At 47.6% G+C, this 16353-nt stretch overlaps 1 protein-coding gene across 6 annotated transcripts in view; it reads right to left on the bottom strand.

Annotated features, from left to right (window-relative positions):
- Window positions 1-16353, bottom strand: part of LOC110504277 (alpha-actinin-1) — a 124100-nt gene that overhangs the window by 64076 nt on the left and 43671 nt on the right. For all 6 annotated transcript variants that reach the window (XM_036962557.2, XM_036962559.2, XM_036962561.2 and 3 more), the window contains exons 2-3: window positions 4849-4963; window positions 2735-2854 (exon numbers count right to left, since the gene is read on the bottom strand). In XM_036962557.2, the coding sequence (XP_036818452.1) occupies window positions 2735-2854; window positions 4849-4963 (235 nt within the window). The remainder of the gene's footprint in view (window positions 1-2734; window positions 2855-4848; window positions 4964-16353) is intronic.

The raw sequence follows: 16353 nt of genomic DNA, 5'->3' as shown, positions 1-16353 counted from the left end.
ACAGCCTAGTGTACTACAGCCTAGTGTACTACAGCCTAGTGTACTACAGCCTAGTGTACTACAGTCGAGTGTACTACAGTCGAGTGTACTACAGTCGAGTGTACTACAGTCGAGTGTACTACAGTCTAGTGTGCTACATAGTACTACAGTCTAGTGTACTACAGCCTAGTGTACTACAGCCTAGTGTACTACAGTCTAGTGTACTACAGTCTAGTGTACTACAGTCTAGTGTACTACAGTCTAGTGTACTACAGTCTAGGCTATGTAACGAACTAGGCCATAACGGACTAACATTCGAATTGGAGTTGATGACCGTAAAAATAAACAACTTGAAGAAACCACATATTTAGCTATGGAGCACGTTCTGATTGGTCAGTGAGGGGCCAAGCCTCGACATTCATCAAAAACTCCGCCCCTTTTACACCACCACTGCCAGGAACTGCGCCCATAATTACAATTACTGCGCCCATGGGTAACATTTAGACTACGTTACCCAGCAGGCTATGCGGGCGCGCGAGTTGGTTAAAGAATGTCTTGCATGGCTAAACATGGAGTTTTCTAGCTGAAGTATATGTTCATTAAAAGTAGTTAAACCTACGCCCCGGTTTGTCATTTATATAAGGAACAAACATAACAAAAATAGCAACAATATTTCTGAACACAACCCCCGAACCTATAGCGCTACTGCCAGCGTTTACATTCACCCCTGTGTTAAGTTAGTTAAACTAGAACCGTGGTTAACATAGCCCTTTAGCTCAGCTTCTGTTCTGAGGGTGGAAGGGAGGAGGAGGAGGAGGATTGAGGGGCCCAACATTGCTTTTGAGGGATGCGGTCATGTGTGACCACCACAGACAAAACACAAGCATATGCGCACACACACACACACACACACACACACGCTTCCAATTACAGTAAATCCCAGAGAGTTTTTGTTGCAGACAGTGTCGGAGAACAGACGTTGTTTTGGGTGTTTATTCAACTTATTAGAATATCGGTTCAGTTCCAAATGGCACTCTATTCCCTATGAAGTGCACTACTTTAGACCAGGTCCCATAGGATTCTGTTATGTCGTGGCCTCGGGTGGTCTAAGCCGATAACTCCAGATCACGTAAACTGCAGGGCATGGTGAAAACTATGATCCCCTACTGATGTCACTTGTTAAATCCAGGGGAGGAGACAGGTGGTTAAAGAAGGAGCTTTACACCTTGAGACAAATTGAGACATGGATTGTGTGTGTGTGTGTCATTCAGAGGGTGAATGGGGAAGATAAAATATTGAAGTGCCTTTGACTGGGGTTTGGTAGTAGATGCCAGGGCGCACCGGTTTGTGTCAAGAACTGCAACGCTGCTGGGTTTTTCCACCCTCAACAGTTTCCCGTGTGTATCAAGAATGGTCCACCCACCCACCTAAAGGACATCCAGCCAACTTGACACAACTGTGGGAAGCATTGGAGTCAACATGGGTCAAGCATCCCTGTGGAACAATTTGGACTGAGGGGAGAACGGCTCACAATATTGGCTGGAACAGAGCTAATCGAATTAAACCAAGTGTGATGTATTTCATACCATTCCACTCACTCAGGTCCAGCCATTAACACGAGCCGGGTCCTCCCCAATTAAGGTGCCACCAACCTCCCGTGTTGTAGAGTCCACGCCCTGATGAATTGAGACTGTTCTGAGGGCAAAAGGGGATGTTCCTAATGTTTTGTACACTCAGTGTATCCTTCCTTTCTACTTCTGTCCTATCCAACAAACAAAAAAGCCCAAAATATGTGAGAAGTGAGAATAAAAAAAAGAGTACAGCAGTATGTAGGGAATAGGGTGCCATGGATGTGTCCCAAATAACACTACTTTTGACCAGGACTCGCGAGATGGGGCTGGTCTAATGAGGCTAGTACTACAGTCTAGTGTACTACAGTCTAGTGTACTACAGTCTAGTGTACTACAGCCTAGTGTACTACAGCCTAGTGTACTACAGACTAGTGTACTACAGTCTAGTGTACTACATAGTACTACAGCCTAGTGTACTACAGCCTAGTGTACTACAGACTAGTGTACTACAGTCTAGTGTACTACAGCCTAGTGTACTACAGCCTAGTGTACTACAGCCTAGTGTACTACAGCCTAGTGTACTATATAGTACTACAGCCTAGTGTACTACATAGTACTTCACCCTAGTGTACTACAGCCTAGTGTACTACAGCCTAGTGTACTACAGCCTAGTGTACTACAGCCTAGTGTACTACATAGTACTACAGCCTAGTGTACTACAGACTAGTGTACTACAGACTAGTGTACTACAGCCTAGTGTACTACAGTCTAGTGTACTACATAGTACTACAGCCTAGTGTACTACAGCCTAGTGTACTACATAGTACTACAGCCTAGTGTACTACAGCCTAGTGTACTACAGCCTAGTGTACTACATAGTACTACAGACTAGTGTACTACAGTCTAGTGTACTACAGCCTAGTGTACTACAGCCTAGTGTACTACAGCCTAGTGTACTACATAGTACTACAGCCTAGTGTACTACATAGTACTACAGTCTAGTGTACTACAGTCTAGTGTACTACAGTCCAGTGTACTACAGTCTAGTGTACTACGTAGTACTACAGCCTAGTGTACTACAGTCTAGTGTACTACAGTCTAGTGTACTACAGTCTAGTGTACTACAGTCTAGTGTACCACAGTCCAGTCAGTGTCAGTAGTGACCAGGGTATTGTTGAACCCACCCTCAGCTCCGATGGACACCAGCTTGACTCCTTTACTGGTGATGTAGTGGAGAGCTTTGTTGACATTGGAGATCTTGTGAACTCTCATCTTCCCTCTCTCTGGTTTGGCCAAGCGCTCTCCTGGACAGGAAACACAGAGGTCAGGGGTTAGAGGTCACTATCGAACAGGAAACTACAGATACTAGGGCTGGGAATAGCCAGGGACCTCACCATACGATATGTATTGAATAGCCAGGGACCTCACGATACGATATGTATTGAATAGTCAGGGGACCTCACGATATGTATTGAATAGTCAGGGACCTCACCATACGATATGTATTGAATAGCCAGGGACCTCACGATACGATATGTATTGAATAGTCAGGGGACCTCACGATACGATATGTATTGAATAGCCAGGGACCTCACGATACGATATGTATTGAATAGCCAGGGACCTCACGATACGATATGTATTGAATAGCCAGGGACCTCACAATACGATATGTATTGAATAGCCAGGGACCTCACGATACGATATGTATTGAATAGTCAGGGACCTCACGATACGATATGTATTGAATAGCCAGGGACCTCACGATACACAAACAAACGCACAGACATGATATAGAAACAATGAGGCGCGTAACGATGGTGACAGGTGTGAGAGATACATGTGGGCACCATTACAGATACACGTGGGCACCATTACAGATACATGTGGGCACCCTTACAGATACACGTGGGCACCATTACAGATACACGTGGGCACCATTACAGACACACGTGGGCACCATTACAGATACACGTGGGCACCATTAGAGATACACGTGGGCACCATTACAGATACACATGGGCACCATTACAGATACACGTGGGCACCATTACAGATACACGTGGGCACCATTAGAGATACACGTGGGCACCCTTACAGATACACGTGGGCACCATTAGAGATACATGTGGGCACCCTTACAGATACACGTGGGCACCATTACAGACACACGTGGGCACCATTACAGATACACGTGGGCACCATTAGAGATACACGTGGGCACCCTTACAGATACACGTGGGCACCATTAGAGATACATGTGGGCACCCTTACAGATACACGTGGGCACCATTACAGATACACGTGGGCACCATTACAGACACACGTGGGCACCGTTACAGACACACGTGGGCACCGTTACAGACACACGTGGGCACCGTTACAGACACACGTGGGCACCGTTACAGATACACGTGGGCACCATTACAGATACACGTGGGCACCATTACAGATACACGTGGGCACCGTTACAGACACACGTGGGCACCGTTACAGACACACGTGGGCACCGTTACAGACACACGTGGGCACCGTTACAGATACACGTGGGCACCGTTACAGATACACGTGGGCACCGTTACAGATACACGTGGGCACCGTTACAGATACACGTGGGCACCGTTACAGATACACGTGGGCACCGTTACAGATACACGTGGGCACCGTTAGAGATACACGTGGGCACCGTTACAGATACACGTGGGCACCCTTAGAGATACACGTGGGCACCGTTACAGATACACGTGGGCACCCTTAGAGATACACGTGGGCACCGTTACAGATACACGTGGGCACCCTTAGAGATACACGTGGGCACCGTTACAGATACACGTGGGCACCCTTAGAGATACACGTGGGCACCGTTACAGATACACGTGGGCACCGTTACAGATACACGTGGGCACCGTTACAGATACACGTGGGCACCATTACAGATACACGTGGGCACCATTACAGATACACGTGGGCACCATTACAGATACACGTGGGCACCATTACAGATACACGTGGGCACCGTTACAGATACACGTGGGCACCATTACAGATACACGTGGGCACCATTACAGATACACGTGGGCACCATTACAGATACACGTGGGCACCATTACAGATACACGTGGGCACCATTACAGATACACGTGGGCACCATTACAGATACACGTGGGCACCATTACAGATACACGTGGGCACCATTACAGATACACGTGGGCACCATTAGAGATACACGTGGGCACCTTTACAGATACACGTGGGCACCATTACAGATACATGTGGGCACCAGGCCTTTCCTCCTCACCTGATATGACCTCCAACAGCAGCATGAGTTTCAGTCCGTCTCTGAAGTCCTCCTCGATGTTCTCGATCTGCGTTCCTGCTTTCCTCAGGTGGGAGTTGCACCAGGCCGTGAACGTCTAGTGAGGAGAGACAGGAGCAGACATCAGTTAGTAAGAAAGGAGCAGGGTGGTAGTTACCATGGATGGCAAAGTTACTATGGTGTTTGTTACTATGATGCAGGCATAGTGAAGATGAGAATATGGAATAGAACACGGTAGAGAACAATAGAATAGAACACGGTAGAGAACAATAGAATAGCATAGAACACAGTAGAGAACAATAGAATAGCATAGAACACAGTAGAGAACAATAGAATAGAACACGGTAGAGAACAATAGAATAGAACACGGTAGAGAACAATAGAATAGAACACGGTAGAGAACAATAGAATAGAACACGGTAGAGAACAATAGAATAGAACACAATAGAGAACAATATAATGTAACACGGTAGAGAACAATAGAATAACATAGAACACAGTAGAGAACAATAGAATAGAACACGGTAGTTAACAATAGAATAGAACACGGTAGAGAACAATAGAATAGAACACGGTAGTTAACAATAAAATAGAACACAGTAGAGAACAATAGAATAGAACACGGTAGTTAACAATAAAATAGAACACAGTAGAATAGAATTGAACACAGTAGAGAACAATAGAATATAATACAGTAGAGATCAATAGAATAGAACACAGTAGAGATCAATAGAATAGAACACAAGAGAACAATATAATAGAACATAAGAGAACAATATAATAGAACACAGTAGAGAACAATATAATATTACAATAGAGAACAATAAAATAGAGCACATTAGAAAACAATAGAACATAACACATTAGATAACATAATAGAACACGGTAGAGAACAATAGAATAGAACACAATAGAGAACAATATAATGTAACACGGTAGAGAACAATAGAATAGCATAGAACACAGTAGAGAACAATATAATGTAACACGGTAGAGAACAATAGAATAGCATAGAACACAGTAGAGAACAATAGAACAGAACACAGTAAAGAACAATAGAATAGAACACAGTAGAGAACAATAGAACAGAACACAGTAAAGAACAATAGAATAGAACACAGTAGAAGACAATAGAATAGAACACAGTAGAGAACAATAGAATAGAACACAGTAGAAGACAATAGAATAGAACACAGTAGAGGACACTCAAATAGATTATACAACAGGTGGGTCTAATCCTGAATGCTGATTGGTTAAAACCGCATTCCAGCCGGTGTCTATTCCTCAAATTGCCACCGGCTAAATCTATTGCGTTCAAATGCCTGTTTAATCTGTTCCATCTGATAGTGGATCGCACACTGTCTCATCAGCCCAGGCAGGGATGTTATAAACATGATCTCCACTATTAAAAGCATCTAGACATCATCTCACATTTCTTTTAGACTAACATTTCGTTTTCAACAGCAGAGATTTGTATAAACCGTTCTGTCTGTCTCTCTGACATTTGCAACATTGTTTCAATATTCAAATTCGATCTCCATCTGTCCCATTGTAATGAACGTGTCGGAGTCGGGATGGAACAGACAGACAGGCAGCGTTTCTCAGCCAGTCACAATCATGAATCAGCTGGCATCATATTTATGGATATATACAACAAACAAACAAAAAAACATTTTAAAAAGTCAAACAAAACGCAGCTAGTTTGCAGTGTTTCCAGCTTCAGTTTGAAGTGAGTGTGTTAGCTGTGTTGTTGGCTAGCTCCTCTGAACAAGTGTCCTGACGAGAGCACATTTTCTCTGCCAGGTGAAACCGGGCCTCATTAGCTCATTGTTATGGATCCAAATAAATGTCACTAGAAAACAGCTTCAACAAATACAAATGCAGCTACTTTGCTGTTATTCTGGCTGCATGTTTTGTCGTGACTAAGTTAGCCGTAGTTGGCTAGCGAGCAAGCAAGGGATATGAACGTTGCCAGCCAGTATGGCAATGGAACATTTAGAATGAACGACTTGGGTCGAGTCCATATAGAGCAATCCTAGATTTGTGTCGGGACTATATCTTGTGAAAGGATGAAATAGTATGAATAAATGAATCAAAATACCATTTTTTAAAAATAAAAATATGTCAATCATCATTTGAATATGTTAGTAACCCGTTGTGTAAAAGTGAAAATGTCCTCGAATCCGTTGTTTGGAGGATATATTGACTGTCTCGGGCCTAACATACCTAACAACATTCATATCCTCCCAACGCCGGCTTGGAGGGCATTATCCCTTAAATAGAACACAGTAGTACAGAGTGCCTGTGTGTTCTAGTGGCAGAAGCAGGTCCAGACCATTCCATGTTACTAACATAACCACCTGATGATAGGAAACATCTGGGCTCTCCCTCCCCCTGCCTCACTCTCACTCGCTCTCCTTCCCGTCCCTCTCTCCCTCCCTCCCTCCCTCCCTCTCTCTCGCTCTCCCTCCCTCTCTCTCTTCACTCTCGCTCTCCCTCCTTCTTTCTCTCTCCCTCTCTCTCCCTCCCCCTCCCTCCCTTCACCCTCTCTCTCCCTCCCCCTCCCTATCCCTTCCTGCCTCTTTCCCTCCCTCCTTTCCTCAGCCTTTGGCTTGACAGCCTATTGACCTAACGGGAGCTGGCATGAGCACGGGGCCCGCCATAACGCCATGCATCCTGCTGAGAACCCATCTTTATGAGAACCTGGGTTAATCACACACATTCCCCCAGTCTCCAGGGGCGGGGAGGACCGGCAGGACTGGAGCAGAGCAGAGAGAGCCCAGCCCTCTTAGTGAAACCCCAGCCCAGCCCTCTTAGTGAAACCCAGCCCTCTTAGTGAAACCCCGGCCTTCCCTCTTAGTGAAACCCCGGCCGTCCCTCTTAGTGAAACCCCGGCCCTCCCTCTTAGTGAAACCCCGGCCCTCCCTCTTAGTGAAACCCCGGCCCTCCCTCCTAGTGAAACCCCGGCCCTCCCTCTTAGTGAAACCCCGGCCCTCCCTCCTAGTGAAACCCCGGCCCTCCCTCCGAGTGAAACCCCGGCCCTCCCTCTTAGTGAAACCCCGGCCCTCCCTCTTAGTGAAACCCCGGCCCTCCCTCTTAGTGAAACCCCGGCCCGCCCTCTTAGTGAAACCCCGGCCCGCCCTCTTTGTGAAACTCCAGCTCTCTCTCCCTCTCTCCCCCTCTCTCCAGCTCTCTCTCCCTCTCTCTCTCCAGCTCTCTCCCTCCCTCTCTCCAGCTCTCTCTCCCTCCCTCTCTCCAGCTCTCTCTCCCTCCCTCTCTCTCTCTCCAGCTCTCTCTCCCTCCCTCTCTCTCTCCAGCTCTCTCTCCCTCCCTCTCTCTCTCCAGCTCTCTCCCTGCCTCTCTCTCTCCAGCTCTCTCCCTGCCTCTCTCTCTCCAGCTCTCTCCAGCTCTCTCTCCCTCCCTCCCTCTCTCTCTCTCCCTCCCTCTCTCTCTCCAGCTCTCTCTCCCTCTCTCCAGCTCTCTCTCCCTCTCTCCAGCTCTCTCTCCCTCCCTCTCTCCAGCTCTCTCTCTCCAGCTCTCTCTCTCCAGCTCTCTCTCTCCAGCTCTCTCTCTCCAGCTCTCTCTCTCCAGCTCTCTCTCCAGCTCTCTCTCCAGCTCTCTCTCCAGCTCTCTCTCCAGCTCTCTCTCCAGCTCTCTCTCCAGCTCTCTCCCCAGCTCTCTCCCCAGCTCTCTCCCCAGCTCTCTCCGTCATTCAAGCACTTTGCAGCACTAACCCATAACATACCATCTCTGGCCTGGCAGCCATCCTCACGATCACACGACTGAGTGTTGTGGTCAGGGCTCTCTTGCTCTGAGGCTACAGTCGTTACAGGAAGGATAGTCCAGCTGGGCTGGTTGAGGCCTCGTGCTCCACAGGGAGCAGAGGAGTAACTAAGTAAGAAGAGAGGCAGTGAAGCACTAAACGAGATGCTATGCAGGAACTAGGACTTTTTCATGTTGTCTGTCTGCGGTCTGAAGGCACAACATACAACAGAAGCAAATAGCACAGGAATCAGGAAAAGCATCTGGATCTTCGATGACCCTAGTTTTAGAGCATGTTTTGTTTATACTACAACAGTTTAACAGTAGAAGTATTATCCAGCAGGACATCAAGGCCATAAATATCTAGTCTCCCCTTCTCTCTCCTCCTGTCTCACCCCTCCTTCCCCCCCTTCCTACCATGTGTCCCGCCCTGACTTCTCCTCCCACCCCCTTCCTACCATGTGTCCCGCCCTGCCTTCTCCTCCCACCCCCTTCCTACCATGTGTCTCACCCTGCCTTCTCCTCCCACCCCCTTCCTACCATGTGTCCCGCCCTGCCTTCTCCTCCCACCCCCTTCCTACCATGTGTCCCGCCCTGCCTTCTCCTCCCACCCCCTTCCTACCATGTGTCTCACCCTGCCTTCTCCTCCCACCCCCTTCCTACCATGTGTCCCGCCCTGACTTCTCCTCCCCCCCCCTTCCTACCATGTGTCCCGCCCTGCCTTCTCCTCCCACCCCCTTCCTACCATGTGTCCCGCCCTGCCTTCTCCTCCCACCCCCTTCCTACCATGTGTCCCGCCCTGCCTTCTCCTCCCACCCCCTTCCTACCATGTGTCCCGCCCTGCCTTCTCCCCTACCCCTTTCCTACCATGTGTCCCGCCCTGCCTTCTCCTCCGACCCCTTTCCTACCATGTGTCTCACCCTGCCTTCTCCTCCCACCCCCTTCCTACCATGTGTCCCGTCCTGCCTTCTCCTCCCACCCCCTTCCTACCATGTGTCCCGCCCTGCCTTCTCCTCCCACCCCTTTCCTACCATGTGTCTCACCCTGCCTTCTCCTCCCACCCCCTTCCTACCATGTGTCCCGCCCTGCCTTCTCCTCCCACCCCCTTCCTACCATGTGTCCCGCCCTGCCTTCTCCCCTACCCCTTTCCTACCATGTGTCTCACCCTGCCTTCTCCTCCCACCCCCTTCCTACCATGTGTCCCGCCCTGCCTTCTCCCCTACCCCTTTCCTACCATGTGTCCCGCCCTGCCTTCTCCTCCCACCCCTTTCCTACCATGTGTCTCACCCTGCCTTCTCCTCCCACCCCCTTCCTACCATGTGTCCCGCCCTGCCTTCTCCCCTACCCCTTTCCTACCATGTGTCTCACCCTGCCTTCTCCTCCCACCCCCTTCCTACCATGTGTCCCGCCCTGACTTCTCCTCCCCCCCACCTTCCTACCATGTGTCCCGCCCTTCCTTCTCCACTACCCTGACTTCTCCCCTTCTCTCACCTCTTCCTCCTCGCTACCCTGTTTTGCTTCTTCATCATGTTTTTTTCTCTCCCTGTTCTGAGAAATTACCCATAGTCACTTGCATTATTTACCATAAAGTTGTGTGAAAGTACCAGGTTTCGCCCACTAGATGCTGCTGTTCCTGATACTTTTATCAATTTCCTTGTCTCTTGTGTTTCTTAAATGGATCACTTTTTATTTTAAACTTTGGGTAAAAAAAATATATATATTAAAATATATATATATTTTTTATTGTGCAGTCATCCTCACAATGAAAGCAATTCAGTTTGTCCTTCTCATAGGCTTAATGAGTTAAATAAAAGGTTAAATAAAATACATAAAAAATAAACGAGTCCAGGAAATGACCCCTGTGTCTCGTTTATAAAGGCCTGCGTTAGTTCCTGGTCAACAAGCAAACCATTAGGCAACAGCATTTCTAATGGTTTCAATGTTACGTTCGCTAATGGTCTTTCAATGATAGAAGTACTCAAACATAGTACACTATATAGTGTTTTGCAAAGGTAAATGGTATTGGGGTTGGGTTTAATGGTAAAATGTCACTAAATCACACTAGATATAAAAATGTTCTAATCATTTTATTGAAAAACATACGACTGCCACGCAATGGTTTCTAATTGTATTATTTTATTAGGGTTGTCACAACATTTTAGTCACCAAGCCCATTTCTCCTTCAAAAGTTTTGGGCTTGTAGGAAACCCCTTCATGTGATAATTGCACCACATGGATGGCCCTCTCAGGGTTGAAGCATTAGGTTGCTAAGAGAAGGACAAACTGAATTGCTCTCATGGTTTTCTGCCCAAACTTGCAAAGGAAATGTTGTGAATGTTGTAATAAACACAAGAGACCAGCAAAATTACAAAAAAATATTGTGGCGGTATGGCAGGAACAGCGGCATCTAGTGGTCAAAGCCTGGTACTATCACACTACTTTATGGTAAATAATGCAAGCAACTTCAATTACTAATTTCTCTGAACAGGGGATTAAAACATCACCTAATTCACAGAGAATGCCTTACATAGTATGAAGAAGCGATACTCCAAACCACATATTTAAACTACTTGTCAAACAGAGAACTGATACGGTGTACTGTTTTGTTGGGGTGTGTGGGGTCCATCAGTGGCTTTTGACCATTTTTTGACTAATTTTTAGGAAGAATTATGGTGCAAATTGGATGTTAGGTACTATATTATTTGAAGATTAAATGAATCCTATAAATGTTTTTAAAAAATGGCCAATTCATGGTGCAATCAATTAGCTTACATTTGCAGAGATCAAATTCAATGAATAAAATAATGTTTCAGAAATGCTAATCTTATCCGTTTCTAACTACAGAAACGATTCCAGAATATGGCTTGCTGAAATTACATGGAATGACCCAGCTGCTTTTTGGTGTTGTTGTACCCAGCCAAGACATTCTAAAATAGTCAACAACATGTCAAGTTTATAGCCCGTAGTTTCCTTCAACGTTTCCCCCATATCGCTCTGTCTATGTTCTCTCTCTTCCCCACTGCTCTACTCCTCTCTTCTTCCCAATCCCATCACTCCCTCTGTCCCTCCCCCATCCCTGTCTCTCTCCTTCCCAATCCCATCACTCCCTCTGTCCCTCCCCCATCCCTGTCTCTCTCCTTCCCAATCCCATCCCTCCCTCCATCCCTGTCTCTCTCCTTCCCAATCCCATCACTCCCTTCGTCCTTGTCTCTCTCCTTCCCAATCCCATCCCTCCCTCCGTCCCTGTCTCTCTCCTTCCCAATCCCATCACTCCCTCTGTCCCTGTCTCTCTCCTTCCCAATCCCATCACTCCCTCTGTCCCTGTCTCTCTCCTTCCCAATCCCATCACTCCCTCCATCCCTGTCTCTCTTCTTCCCAATCCCATCCCTTCCTCCATCCCTGTCTCTCTCCTTCCCAATCCCATCACTCCCTCTGTCCCTCCCCCATCCCTGTCTCTCTTCTTCCCAATCCCATCCCTCCCCCCATCCCTGTCTCTCTTCTTCCCAATCCCATCCCTGTCTCTCTCCTTCCCAATCCCATCACTCCGTCTGTCCCTCCCCCCCATCCCTGTCTCTCTTCTTCCCAATCCCATCCCTTCCTCCATCCCTGTCTCTCTCCTTCCCAATCCCGTCACTCCCTCTGTCCCTCCCCGTCTCTCTCCTTCACCAATCCCGTCACTGCCTCTGTCCCTCCCCCATCCCTGTCTGTCTCTCTCCTTCCCAATCCCGTCACTCCCTCTGTCCCTCCCCCCATCCCTGTCTCTCTCCTCCCCAATCCCGTCACTCCCTCTGTCCCTCCCCCATCCCTGTCTCTCTTCTTCCCAATCCCATCCCTCCCCCCATCCCTGTCTCTCTTCTTCCCAATTCCATCCCTGTCTCTCTCCTTCCCAATCCCATCACTCCCTCTGTCCCTCCCCCCATCCCTGTCTCTCTCCTTCCCAATCACGTCACTCCCTCTGTCCCTCCCCCATCCCTGTCTGTCTCTCTCCTTCCCAATCCCGTCACTCCCTCTGTCCCTCCCCCCATCCCTGTCTCTCTCCTTCCCAATCCCGTCACTCCCTCCCCCATCCCTGTCTCTCTCCTTCCCAATCCCATTCCTCCCTCCATCCCTGTCTCTCTCCTTCCCAATCCCATCCCTCCCTCCATCCCTGTCTCTCTCCTTCCCAATCCCATCCCTCCCTCCATCCCTGTCTCTCTCCTTCCCAATCCCGCCACTCCCTCTGTCCCTCCCCCATCCCTGTCTCTCTCCTTCCCAATCCCGTCACTCCCTCTGTCCCTCCCCAATCCCTGTCTCTCTCCTTCCCAATCCCATCCCTCCCTCCATCCCTGTGTCTCTCCTTCCCAATCCCATCCCTTCCTCCATCCCTGTCTCTCTCCTTCCCAATCCTAATTGGGGCGGCAGGGTAGCCTAGTGGTTAGAGCGTTGGACTAGTAACCGGAAGGTTGCAAGTTCAAGTTCTGCCCCTGAACAGGCAGTTAACCCACTGTTCCTAGGCCGTCACTGAAAATAAGAATTTGTTCTTAACTGACTTGCCTAGTTAAATAAAGGTAAAAATAAAATCACTCCCTCTGTCCTTCCCAATCCCATCACTCCCTCGGTCCCTCCCTCCATCCCTGTCTCTCTCCTTCCCAATCCCATCACTCCCTCCATCCCTTCCGGTCTCCCTCCTTCCCAATCCCATCACTCCCTCCATGTCTCCCTCCTTCCCAATCCCATCACTCCCTCCATCCCTCCCGGTCTCTCTCCTTCCCAATCGCATCACTCCCTCCATCCCTCCCGGTCTCCCTCCTTCCCAATCCCATCACTCCCTCCATCCCTCCCGGTCTCCTTCCTTCCCAATCCCATCACTCCCTCCATCCCTCCCGGTCTCCCTCCTTCTCTATTCACCCCCGTCAGTTCAGAGTTTCCTGCCTCTCTGCCAGCTCCATATTAGTACAATACTTTCACTTAAACCATCTAAGTACAAACCCTCTGACTCTGACTCTCGCTCGCTCTGTCTGACACACACACACACACGAAGAGGGAATGCAAATATATTGGCAGACTATCTGAGACAGGAAATAAAATAGTTCAGCGTTCAGTGTAGCCAATTTATCCTGCAGTCCTCGAGCTCCTCATGATACCAGGAAGCCAAACGTGTCCCTCTGAGGCAACCCTGGGTTCAAATAGTATTTGAAACCTTTCAAATACTTGCTTTGGACCATAGGACCATGCCTCAGGACTACCTGGCATGACGACTCCTTGCTGTCCCCAGTCCACCTGGCCGTGCTGCTGCTCCAGTTTCAACTATTCTGCCTGCGGCTATGGAACCCTGACCTGTTCACCGGACGTGCAACCTGTCCCAGACCTGCTGTTTTCAACTCTCTAGAGACAGCAGGAGCAGAGTGGTAGAGATACTCTGAATGATCGGCTATGAAAAGCCAACTGACATTTACTCCTGAGGTGCTGACCTGTTGCACCCTCGACAACCACTGTGATTATTATTATTTGACCCTGCTGGTCATTTATGAACATCTTGGCCATGTTCTGTTATAATCTCCACCCGGCACAGGCAGAAGAGGACTGGCCACCCCTCATAGCCTGGTTTCTTCCTAGGTTCTGGCCTTTCTAGGGAGTTTTTCCTAGCCACCGTGCTTCTACACCTGCATTGCTTGTTGTTTTGGGGGTTTTAGGCTGGTGTTTCTGTACAGCACTTTGATACATCAGCTGATGTACGAAGGGCTTTATAAATACATTTGATTTGACTTTAGCCTGCCTGGATTGGCCAGGTGGGCAGGGTTTCTATTGGTTCCATTGCACCAGACAAGCCCAATCAAGCACAGCAACAGTTTTTGAAATAATTTCAAATAGAAGACAAACCCAAGGTCTGCTCATAGGCACCAGAAGACACCAGATGGATTAGTAAATAATCTACATTTGTCATGGTGTGTGTGTGTGTGTGTGTGTGTGTGTGTCACCAGAGGAAAGGAAACAGGAGGCAGGAAGAGTAACCATGACTCCTAGTAGTCCACACTTCACCCTGTCACTGTAGTGTAGGAACAAACAAATCAAATCAAATTTTATTGGTCACATACACAGGGTTAGCAGATGTTAATGCGAGTGTAGCGAAATGCTTGTGCTTCTAGTTCCGACAATGCAGTAATAACAAGTAATCTAACTAACAATTCCAAAACTACTGTCTTGTACACAGTGTAAGGGGATAAAGAATATGTACATAAGGATATATGAATGAGTGATGGTACAGAGCAGCATAGGCAAGATACAGTAGATGGTATCGAGTACAGTATGTACAAATGAGATGAGTATGTAAACAAAGTGGCATAGTTTAAAGTGGCTAGTGATACATGTATTACATAAGGATACAGTCGATGATATAAAGTACAGTATATACGTATGCATATGAGATGAATAATGTAGGGTAAGTAACATTTATATAAGGTAGCATTGTTTAAAGTGGCTAGTGATATATTTACATCATTTCCCATCAATTCCCATTATTAAAGTGGCTGGAGTTGAGTCAGTGTCAGTGTGTTGGCAGCAGCCACTCAGTGTTAGTGGTGGCTGTTTAACTGAATGCTTCACCCTGTAACTGTAGTGTAGGAACAAACAGAATGCTCACTGTTAGGTGTAAACTCTCTACTGATCAAGTGGATCCATAGTTTCCTTGTGAACCGTACTCAACAAGTGAAGTTTAACTCCGCCATCTCCACATCTAGAATACGGGAGCCCCTCAAGGTTGCGTACTTTCACCGATACTGTACGCAAACGATTGTCAAGCCTCTGACGCAGTCTACAAATTATTTAAATAAGCAGATGACACCTCTGTTGTGGGTTTCTTCCACCCAGATCAAGCCTCCCTGCAGAGCGTGCTGTCCTTTGGTCTGATATGTTGTATAAATCTGTCCTGCAGAGCGTGCTGTCCTTTGGTCTGATATGTTGTATAAATCTGTCCTGCAGAGCGTGCTGTCCTTCGGTCTGATATGTTGTATAAATCTGTCCTGCAGAGCGTGCTGTCCTTCGGTCTGATATGTTGTATAAATCTGTCCTGCAGAGCGTGCTGTCCTTCGGTCTGATATGTTGTATAAATCTGTCCTGCAGAGCGTGCTGTCCTTCGGTCTGATATGTTGTATAAATCTGTCCTGCAGAGCGTGCTCTCATTTGGTCTGATATGTTGTTTAAATCTGTCCTGCAGAGCGTGCTGTCCTTTGGTCTGATATGTTGTATAAATCTGTCCTGCAGAGCGTGCTGTCCTTTGGTCTGATATGTTGTATAAATCTGTCCTGCAGAGCGTGCTGTCCTTTGGTCTGATATGTTGTATAAATCTGTCCTGCAGAGCGTGCTGTCCTTCGGTCTGATATGTTGTATAAATCTGTCCTGCAGAGCGTGCTGTCCTTCGGTCTGATATGTTGTATAAATCTGTCCTGCAGAGCGTGCTGTCCTTTGGTCTGATATGTTGTAAAAATCTGTCCTGCAGAGCGTGCTCTCATTTGGTCTGATATGCGTGTCTGGAAACATGCGAGCGCAAGACCAAGTCAAGATTCAGCGCTTGATTAAGACAACGGGAAGGATAATTGGTATAGATCAAGAATCAGCCTCCAACCTGTACACAAAACACATCCTCCTAAAACTTGAAAGCATTTTACAGTACAGTACTCATCCCATTCACACAAAACTCATCCTCCTAAAACTTGAAAAGCATTTTACAGGACAGTACTCATCCCATTC

This window comes from Oncorhynchus mykiss, chromosome 25, assembly GCF_057628025.1.
Source record: "Oncorhynchus mykiss isolate SJ-2025 chromosome 25, ASM5762802v1, whole genome shotgun sequence".
Classification (NCBI taxonomy): Eukaryota; Metazoa; Chordata; class Actinopteri; order Salmoniformes; family Salmonidae; genus Oncorhynchus; species Oncorhynchus mykiss.
This window is presented reverse-complemented; position numbering and strand designations above follow the sequence as displayed.